The 11,009-nt window shown below is 45.0% G+C and overlaps 1 protein-coding gene across 1 annotated transcript in view; it reads left to right on the forward strand.

Moving 5' to 3' along the window:
• The window catches only part of ITPR2 (inositol 1,4,5-trisphosphate receptor type 2), a 252,357-nt gene extending 241,964 nt beyond the window's left edge, over positions 1–10,393 (forward strand). The window contains exons 56-57 of the mRNA XM_034062808.1: positions 8,910–9,071; positions 10,233–10,393. Coding sequence (XP_033918699.1) covers positions 8,910–9,071; positions 10,233–10,319 — 249 coding nt within the window. The 3' untranslated portion in view covers positions 10,320–10,393. The remainder of the gene's footprint in view (positions 1–8,909; positions 9,072–10,232) is intronic.
• The last annotated feature ends 616 nt before the right edge of the window (positions 10,394–11,009 follow it).

Genomic DNA, 11,009 nt, shown 5'->3' on the forward strand with positions numbered 1-11,009 from the left:
ATACTCCAGTATATGCACTTATGCACGTGTATGATATATGCCATGATAATACTGTTGCTTAAAAAAAACAGTTCTGTATAGCCCATTGGTGATAGGTAATAATTCTTATTAATTTTAACAGAAAATGTTGTTCTTTAACTCATCCTTTCATACCACACCATGTGCAAAATACATCAGAGTCAAATGGGCCCCAAGTAGGAACATTCAGATCAGAATTCAAAATGCCTCAACTCCGGCAGTATCTTAAACCAGAACAATCGCACAGCAATCAGTGAAGCTCTGCTCATGTAAAGCTGAGAACAAGGTCAAGTCCTGAGCCTCTGAAAGACGAGTCTCCAGCAGAGCCATTGTATTGCCCAAGATTCTATTGCAAATTGAAGCTAAAGCTAGGAAATGGACAGCACATGTAAAATGTAAGGTGACAGGACTAGAGGATTAAAGGTAAGTGGGAAAAAAAACCCCAAAACATAAACTTCACCAAGTATGTTCCTGAATCCTGTGCCACAAATGATAATGAAGTGGAAATGATGGTTTGGAGATTAACCATGCAGTTAGACCCTGATCCGCTGGATCAAGCCAGCACTTACATTGACAAAAACAGGTCGGAATTTGTGGTGTCCTTACCAGGTGAATGGTAATAAGTCTCTAAGGAGCAGACATCACCTCTGTCCCCAGCAGTGGCATGATACTGTAGGGTATGTTTACATTGCAGTGGGACTACTGCTGTTGGCTTTTGTCTGGAGTTCTATAGCTGGAGTATGCCTACTAGTATGTTTTGCAAAAGAAAATCACTGTTAAAAGAAGAAAGGAGAAGAAGGGCTTCAGCATGCTAGTGCAAGCAGTGAGGCAGTGTGCGGTAGGCATGGCAAGGGCCTGGAGAACCATAGTAATTCTGTTCACTTTAAACTCAATGGGAAGCAGAAATGTCATTACCATTCAGCTAGGTGTGAGCCAGTCCAGCAAATGAATGGTGAATTTGATGAAATGATGTCAAGAGCAGCAGGGGAAGGAGAGAGGAAGAAGTTAGAGTTGGAGGCACTTTGGTGGCAGTGGTGGGGCTGCATGAGCAGCTCAGCCTCTCTGCTATGACAGAGCTGCCCTACACAGTGTGGCACTATGCAGGGCTGCTCTCAGTACTGGGGTAGCCAAGTCTGCAGGATTCAATAGCAGGGCCACAGTGAGCTGTGAGGGACGAGACGGAGGACTGCCAGGTTCTTCTGTACAGAGGCTGCCATTGCATTGCACTGTGCTTCCCCCACTGAGACAGCTGGAACTGTACCAGAGCCTCCCATGCTGCCATTAAAAGGTTCTTTTTTCTTAAGGACATGTGCACTTAATGTCAGAATATTGAAACCATACCCACGTGAATGATGTTAGTAAGCCAGTGATTCATTGCTGTTTCAAACCTCTATCTAGCCACAGTAAATTTCTGCTCGGTAGTGACGGTCTGTGTCCACATGCAGGCTATGATTTACAGTTCTGTGTTTTGTATCAACAACATCTGTTTGACAAAAGAAGAAAAAATAAGCCAAGAACATTTATTTTCTAATCTCTGTACCAGATGTTGGTTCGTTATGCACAGGATCCAGGGATAATATCAGAAATAATATAATTACTTTAAATGAATAATCTGAAGTGTTTTTCCCTAAAGTGTGTCCCGTAACCACTAACAGCATAAAGACATAGGAATGTGGGAAAATAAACTCGTGTTTTTCACAGATCTATAATTATATCTCTTTTAAGGGCACAAATATTAAGTATCAGTTCCTAGCTTCAGATGGTAGTGTTGGGATTCTTGAAGATTCACAGAGGAGAATATCAGTTCTCAGGGTTATGATAGAGATAAGGTGGCAAAGAGCAATTGAAGCAGCACAAGAAATCAGCAGTTGAGAAATGAACATGCACTGCAGGGAGGGGAAGACACAAGAAGCAAGCGTGGCTTCAAGGAGTGTGGTGCTGGGGTGGGATACAACCTCGGGCCTCCAAGCACACAGAAGTGATGCTCACCTCTCATGTCCCCAGTGTTCTCACCTGGAGGGTAGCTGGAAGGTGCAGTCTCAGTGTGGTGGGGACAAAGCTGCTTATTTTGGTTTCTACTTTCCACCTTCTAGGGCAAAGTTGCTTGAGATTGAGGCAGGATCACTTCCCTTGATGTGCTGGCTGCACTCTGGCTGGTGCAGCTCAGATCGTGGTGGCCTGTTTCACTCTAAAGGGCACACTGCTGACTCATATACTTACCATTTGCACATGGGTTTGCCCACAACGGTGATGTGAGATCACATTCAAACTTAAGGTCTCAGCTGTAAAGGATTGTTTTCATGGTTGTTTCTACGTCTTGGAGGTAAAAGCCAAGTGCCTCAGGTGTGTTTGATAGGCAGAAATTTTGGGGTGCTTGTTCTTGGACCAGCAGGGTCTTTTAAAGAGTTTGAAGCTGAGTATTGAAACTGCCACAGTACAGCATCAGAGAAAAACCTTTGCAATTTGAGGTTCATTATCATACCTCACCATAATTTTTGCAGGGATATCACAAGCGGGAATGCTGATACTGAAACACTGAGACATTTATAACTGACTAGCCTGGTTATCAGTCTTGAAGAACTCACAGTTATTCAGAATTATGGTGACAGATTCTTTTGCAGCCCTCAAGAACATAGAGCCAAGTTAAAATGAAGGTAAATGTATCAATGACACTGCTAAAGCAGAAGGTAGGTCTGTGTTATGGTTCCAACCTGCTTTCAGGGGGAACAGATTTCTATATTTTCCCATGAGTTGTAGAAGCTGTAGCATGTATCAATCCAATACAGACCCAGCCAGACCTATTAGTTTGCTTGTTGCATAAAGATTTATTTGTAATTGCCAAGGTTTATTTTTATTTTCCTTGAATTACTGTTGTGGATGCATATAGATGCATAACAATTCCTAATTTCCCTCCCTATATTCTTGTACAGCACAGATTGCTTATCATCAGGAGTCTTAACATTAAAGTGTCAAACAGGATTTGCAGGAAGCTATTTGGGTTTGTAGTTTAGGATGAACATTTATCAAATTGTGGATTAGCTGAATCATGCACTGAACCAAATTATTATTGTCTGTGATTAAATCACAAAGTGGTTATTGCCCTGTGTCATCTAAAGCACAAGATTTTTTAAATCCTTAGAATCACTTTTTAAGGTGGCTATAGGAGCGATGTAGCTACAGACTTTTAGGACCAGGCTCAGTCCCTAGGCAGAAAAATAATAGCTTTCAAAAGGTCATTTGGACTGATCACTCTCTGCTTATATGGGCAACAGATCTGGGAAGGGAATGGATGGACTTATTTACATTTCAGACATACAGACAGATTTCTTAGTAAATAGATCTCTTTGTACCCAGTGCTATTTATTCAAGTTGCTGGCTCAAAGAAGGGGAGTGAACGGCCTGTTCGTTCCTGTGCCTGAAAGGACACGAGCTGCCTGCCGAGGGTAGCAGTGCTGACCGGTTGTTTGCCTTCATGCTGAAGCACAGGTCCTGGGGCACAGTGTGGTCACAGGGGGTGAAGCTGTGCCATGCTTCCCGGCAGTATCCATAGTCCTCTTCTTCACCCTTCGGTAGCCATCTACCTGAGGAGCAAAGAGGTCTTTAAGCATAGTCATTTTCTCAGCCTTACTATTAGGTAACAACCCTCCTGACAGCCGTCTCGCTTAACTGGCTGAGTTGCCAAGGAGCAAACCATCTGTGTGAGACAGGGGAATGGTGGGGCTGGAGGACATGGAGGCCCGTCTCCTGCTCTGATGTGTGCAGCTGGGGAGGTCACAACCCAGGAGGAGTCATGAGCAGTCATCACCGCTTTTCTTTCTGAATAGATAGGAGGGAAGTCCCGAAACAGCTTTGTTTTCATGTTGCAACAGGGGGTCATGGGGTAGAAAGGGCTAAGAGTCACTGCATTGGAGTCTGCTAGAGAAATGAAAGTGTGGTACAGCTGGCAGTGGCATGGCACTCAGCTCATGACAGTGGTGCCGGCAGACAGTGTGCATTAGGCTGCTTCATTCCTCTACTTCATCTCTCTTGTCCTACTCTTTGACCTATTTTCTCTCATTGTTATCTAGTAATCTATTTTTTAACGGCTCAGCCCAGTCTTTCCTGCTGGTTGCAGCTGATCCATCTCGTGGCTAACCTGTGAAAGCAGCACCTCCTAAAGAAACGTCCCTCTGCCAATTACTCCGGAGGCATGGATTCAGCTCAGCGTGAGAGCTCGATTGAAGCCAGCTGGCTGTGCCAACAGGACAGGGATGGCAAGAGAGAGGCTTTGTACAAAGTATAGGAACTCTAAATACATTTCTTCAGTCTTTCCTCTGTCCGTGCTCAAACAGAGATAGCAAAGTCAGAAGAAATGGCAGTGTTTTATCGACAGGGAACATAGCCCATAGCTCTGTCCTCCTCTGGGAAGGAGAAAGCTGCATAGAAAACTTCAGGAGGCAAACACAGACTCTTGCTCTGAGCATGCCTCTCGAGAAGAAGGGTTTGAGGTTTCTCAGAAAACACGAGTAGCAAATCATCTAGGCATGTGCCCTCGCCGTCGGCACCTCACAGCTATGTGTACCCGCAGTACCTTGTTGAGAGGTGAGTTGTGATTCCTGTTGGAGTCCCTCCAGCCTGGGGGGAGGACGGAGGGAGCAGGCATGCTGGATCACCGCATGAAATGTCTGCTCTGCTCGTGTGCAGTCTCTTTGGCCGGCAGCCTTTTGGCTGGCCCCTCCTGCCTTTTTGCTGAGAGGAGGCTGTGGCTCCTTTCTGTCCCTGCAGCCTTCCTGTCTGGCTGACTCTGTGCCCTGGCCGCAGATGGATACTTGAATATGAGTTCTACGAGGCACACATTATGCTTGTGGAGGGAGTGTGGAGCAGGAGGATGCTGTGATCAGTAGGTGGGCTGCTGCGGTTGGGCTGCGAATAGCTGCTATCCTGCACAAGAATGAAATAACAGTAACAATACACTGCATTCAGCCCCGGTTGTTTAGAAAGAAGATTTCAGTGCACTGTAACAATTAATTTTGTGTCCAGGCAGCTAATTCATTTTAAAGCATCCCATCCACATACCTCACCCTCTGCGAGGTCATTTATGCTGCAGTTATGTCACATTGCACTATCCTGGTGGCTGTTGATGGAGTCCTGTAGCAGCTGCTTGCAGAGGTTTGCCCTGTTCAATGCCAGCAGCCTACCTCCCTCATCCAAATGAACCCTGACTCAGTTCCAGGCAGGGTTCAAAATGTCTGAGTGAATGAGTCAGTAAAATGATTGTATTTCTAAGCTAAGCCATGAACAGAGAACACCCTGCAAAATTCCATCCCTGCACCAGTCAAGTAAGGCAAAGCAGGAGCGCACCTGCAGCATAAAGGATGCATGTTACAGCTTTAACATGTGTGAGGTGGTCAAGGTGAACCCTGGACTGAGCCCATAAACATTTAAGTCCCAGAACAAGCGTTTGGGGTTGTACAAACATGTTAACTATCTCCAGCTAATTGGCAAGCAATTACCTTGGAGTAAAAATAGCTCTCCCATAGCTGAGCAGTCACAGAGTGCCTGTACCCCTGTGAACACTTACAAATCACTGACGTTTTCAGCAGAGGAGCCTTGTCCAATTTGCCTTCTGGATCCTGGCAGGTTTGTGATCAAAAGTGTTTTGTCCCCAGCAGCAATTGCTGTTTGTTTGTGGTATAGGCTCAGCAAACAGGGCTGTGCACCACAGCTGATTTTCATGATGCCCTTTAATAAAATCCTGCAGTTCATAGTGGAATGAAAACTTAAGATAATATTGACCAGCAAAAGCGTGCAGTTCAGCAAGGAATGTGATTACTGCATGCACTATAATGGAGCTATTGGTGAAAGCTAGATAAGTATTTTTAATTTAAAGACAGCTTGGCAAGCTAGAATGCACTGAATTTTGAGTCCAGATACTTTGCATGATAAAGATAAACAGCTGGACTGTCAGATGTATATGCAGTTGAGAACCTGCACCCAACACAGTACTTGGGACTACTAAGTGAAAGACCTGTGGTCAGCTCCTTGACCTGTTGCCTCTCCTTTTCCAGGAAAACCTATAGGAGTCAGGGTATCTCTTCATGATGTCTCCAGTTCATACAAACCCACCTTCTCAGTACTTGGATCAAGTCCTTGCTTGATCCTCCCCAACATTTTGACAAAAATGCCTAGATCTTTTTGCTCTATAGCTAAACTACAATTGCATTTCTTTCTTGGGGGAGATTGCCACAGCATTGCTAGGAAGGCAAAGCTGGGCACATGTGAATGAGTGGAGTCTGTCACTGAGCTCCCATGACTCTGAGGCTTGTGGTGACCGAGATGAGCCAGCACATGATGCAGAGTGGTTCCGGCTGAAGAGTCACCATCAACACCACAGCATCATGTGGCAGCAGGCAAGGTGCTGTGCGCTCTGTCCCTGTCTTCACCTGCTCCTGCTCATCTCTTCCCAGGAAGTATAAGGTTATGCCAAGGAGGAGGGAAGCAGGTGATGCTGGGAGCCTCAGGGCTCCTAAAGGGAGCCCTAAAGGGCTCCTGGCCTCTCCGCTGGCTCCTATGGCTGTGCAGCTTTGCGTTTGGTATCTTCAGGTGCTTCAAGCATGAGAAGCTGTAATGGGTACAGATACCAGAGCTTTCCAGGAAACACTCAGATACAAGCGCAGCTCTGTTCACTGTAGCTCCTTTGAATTAACTTTTTGTGCCTGTAGTGGCAGACAAATTTGCTGGCAAACATTTTGCAAAGAAAAAAAAAGGCATTGATCCAGAAGGGCACTGTGCACAAACCAAGCTTAGTATAAGTGAGTACACCTGTGCTTAATGCTGGGCACGTGATGAATGCTCTGCTAGATCCCAGCCAAAATAAATCTAAAATAAATATGGGGCATACTCGTGGAAAATGAATGCAGGTCTTGTAAGCAGAAACTCATACAGCAGAAATAGGAGTCTAGGCTCCGTGTGTCAGCTGGGGATATCCAGCAGAGAGGGTCACGTGCGCTCTGTTTGAGCTCACCAGCAGAGCTGGTGAAAACAGGTTTTGATTTGAATGAGTTATGACCCATTGAAAATGGCATCATGCGTAACCACAGTAAATTGTCATAATGAGATCACGAGGCTCAGAAAGTGGGCAGCGAGGAAAGAGGCCTCATTCCACCAGCGCACACGGCTGACAGCCCTGAGCTGCAAAATGCAGCAGAGAGGCACGGTCTTATTCCCTGAGCATCATGTCAATTTAGTGACAGGACCAGAGGTTGCACAGACAAGCAAAACCTCATTACAAGTTTTGAGTTAAAAAGAAGAAAACAAGCCAAAATACATATGGCTTTGCAGTCTTATCCAGGGTAACAGAGGAGACTGGGCTAATGCAAATAGGGGAAAAACATGAATACTGTAAGTGCTTTCATGCTTACTGAGGGTTAGCTCAGTTGTTTTTAAGCCATGTTGCTATAGGAGGGAGGGTTTGGTGATTAGGGCAGAGCACTACTTAATTGAAAGCAACCATCTCTGGAAGCATGACGGAGCCATAATCATATTGCACACCCCTGGGCTCATGGCTCTGCCAGGCCAGCCCATGCAGACCCTGTTCACATGTGGCTTCCCAGCTGTAAATACTGCAGAATCATTGCTGTCTTTTCTGTTTTCATGGTGAAACAAAGCCCGAGACTACATTAAGTTTCAATGCACTTAAAACTTTACCAAATATCAAGCACGGACAACAGAGGCAGCAAAACACATGCCTGCCAAGTGTCTTGTAGAGGGACTTTTGGAAAGAAGTCCTTTTCTCGTTTTGTTTCCCCCTTTTCTTTTTGATATAGTGCTATTTGTGTGGGGCCACTCACAGCACAGGAGCCTGGAAGAGGCACGCTACAATTAATTCTGTTTCTCCTCTAAAGTTATCAAGTGCACGTGTCCATAGAGACCCATTGCAAAACACCATGCATATGACCTAACCACATCCTCCCACTCCCCCCAAGGTAACGCATGGCCAGCTATAGGACTCCTTTGTCTCGTGCCTTAAGGCAAACCGGGTTGCTTGCCACATGGTTGCCACTCCTCTTAGGCTCGCACCCTCCTCTCTCTTCTGCCTGTTATGTTTTGCACACAGATATCTGTGCCCCCAAGCCATGGAGACAATTCAGGCTCATGCTGATACGCAGCACCTTCCTGACTCATAACATTTATTTACAGTATTTTTATTATGCTTAAATTCATAGCCTGAGTCCATGAATCAGGAAACACCCAATTCAGTGCTATGCCATGCTTGATCCCTAGCAGGGTAGTCATTGGCCATGGGTTTGTGCTTACATTTACTGAAGGTATACAATCTGAATAGCATGCTGAAGCCTAAGCCATTCACAGGACCACTAATCTGTTGCAGGTAGCTAAATGCAAGGCCCCTCTGCTCTTGCAGTAGGCGTGCTGTAGGCCAGCCTGGAGAGGACTGTGACTTGTCTTTTTTTCCTGACATTGGCTTGCTGACATTGCTGCAAGGAAAGACAAAATTGATGGAGACTGACAAAGCTGAAGTGGAGAAATGTGTCCCTGCATACACATAAGATCAAAGCACGGGGAGCATTTGGGTTTTCCTGGTGCTAGTGTAGCGGAGGAGTCTTCCCAGATCACCCAGTGGGCATTTCTGTATGCTGATGAATGTGCCAACACTGCTGATGCTGCAATACAGCTGTGGGGAAACAGGATTTTCCAGTTGGCGCCTTCTTTGTAGCTAAGAAGAACCAAGGATAACAATGTTTGTGCAAAATACTGTCTGAATTTACATCTTAAGCCCACTTGCTGTGTGTCATCCACTGAGAAAAAGTCGTGAGTTTTCATTCTCTAGTGTCAGCTTAGTAGCACTGCATAAACCCCTGCTAACATTGCTATTTTGTCTAATACCCATGCAGGAGAAGAATTTGGACTGGTTCCCTCGGATGAGAGCCATGTCCTTGGTTAGCAACGAAGGCGACAGTGAGCAGAACGAAATCAGGAACCTGCAAGAGAGGCTGGAGTCAACCATGAGCCTTGTAAAACAGCTTTCCAGTCAGCTTGCTGAGCTCAAGGAACAGGTAAGTGCCCTGCAGTGGGTAGCAACGTGAGTGTGTGTGGGTGAAGGCGCTAGCTTTCATCAGGTCACAGTCAGGACAGTGTTACAAAAGAGACTTTTGTCTTAGAAAGGTTTTATCTTACCCTCCGGTAAGCTTTCTAAGTAGATACATTGATATGGGTTTGGAATGAAATTATACTCTATTAGCAACAGCAGAGAACAAGTAAGGGGAATTAGTTATGAAATCCTCCCCGTGAGTGTGTGAGGAGAGAAGTGATGCATACACAGGTACTGCACAACCTGGCAATAAAAAAGGTGTAGCATCAGCAACACCTGCATACTGGTGGAATCATTAAAAAAGCTTTCTAGATCCTACACTTGGACTTTTTTCCCCCACTAAGAATACCAACAGTGCTGTTGTGAAAACAAATTGCCCAGCCTGTTGCTTTTCTTGTGTCACCCCTGTTTTTGTGCCCCTGCAACAGCTCCCACATCTGTCCTGTTTAGAGCACAACCTGCTGGCCTCCCTTAAAGCCCTGCTCCTGCCTAAATCACCTTATGTGTTCTCTTACTTCAGGATCAAAAGGCCAGCTCCTTTTTTGCTCAAGATGCTGGTCACCTTAGGTTGGCTCATTACAGTTTCAGAAAAGCATCTTTGTGTTTCTTTATGGGAAGCACTTCAGTGGTACCAACAGAGTCACCTAATTATCTCCCTTCAAATACCTCCTTAAAACTCCCTGTGAAAAACTCAACAAAGGTTTAGACTGGATATGCTGAGACGTTTGCTTATTGTGCTTACCCATACTGTCCTGGTGGCCTTTTTATTTTCCTGGCTTAAATTTAAACTCTCTGTGGCTGGGACCATCTCTTAATTCTGTGATTGTACAGTACCAAGTGGAAATTCTGACCCTCTGCAGGGCTACACAAGTGGATAGCCGTGCAAATAATGCACTGTAAGACCTGACAGTGGATAAGAATAATGTACAAATGAGAATAAAATGTCCATACTTCGCAGGAAACAGATCTCACACTTCAAAGGCATCTCTCACTTGTAATTTTCAATGCTGAAGAAAAGAATTCCACTCCCTGTTGTTTTGCTTATATGTATCTTGCTCTGTGACTGCTAGATAATAGTAAAAAGGAAAAAAATCTCAACTCTTCTCTCTCTGCCTTTCCACCTTAGATGACAGAACAAAGGAAGAATAAGCAGAGGCTGGGCTTTCTTGGATCAAACACACCCCATGTGAATCATCACATGCCACCACCCTGATACCACGGGGAGAAGCCGTGACTAGCCTTTCATCAGTATTCCTGCTTTATTATAGAATAAAAAACTGAGATTGAGAGGAGTGAACAGTGCCTATTGTTATAAAGTTAAAAAACAACCAAGTGCCAAGATGTTAAGTGGTTTAGCTCTGGGAACAATTTGTAGTTGTTTTTCGTGGTTGAAAGGGACCACAACCTAGAATGTGAGATACAAGCGAGCCTGTTTGTATTTGCTCACGGAGCCCGACTCAGCTGCGTTTGTGCTCTGCAACTCACTGGCTTCAGTGATAGCTGTCATGTGCGATGGAGGTTGGGACAGCATTTGTCCGAGTCCTTCGAGCAGCCTTCAGACTGCTGGGGTAGCCAAGACAAGCAGAAGGAGAAATGCCTGTTAATGCAAATACAACAGCCCAGTTGAGGATCAGTAGAAGTCATTGCAGGCTTAGTTCCCAAATAGCAACATTAGTCATATTTGCTTGGCATTTACTATTTCTTAATTACCGTAAGTATGTCAGTTGGGTAAGCAATAATGCTGCTTCAGGTAACTTCTACTAGGAAGCCAAGAGGAGAAACCTCAAAAGCCTGAAAAAAACCCCAAACCAACAACAACAAAAAGAAAAGGAAGAAATAGAAAAAAAATAGAAAAAGAGTTGCAAAGAGAAACATTAACGCTTTTGAATTTTAGCTGTCACCA

This window comes from Melopsittacus undulatus, chromosome 5, assembly GCF_012275295.1.
Source record: "Melopsittacus undulatus isolate bMelUnd1 chromosome 5, bMelUnd1.mat.Z, whole genome shotgun sequence".
Classification (NCBI taxonomy): Eukaryota; Metazoa; Chordata; class Aves; order Psittaciformes; family Psittaculidae; genus Melopsittacus; species Melopsittacus undulatus.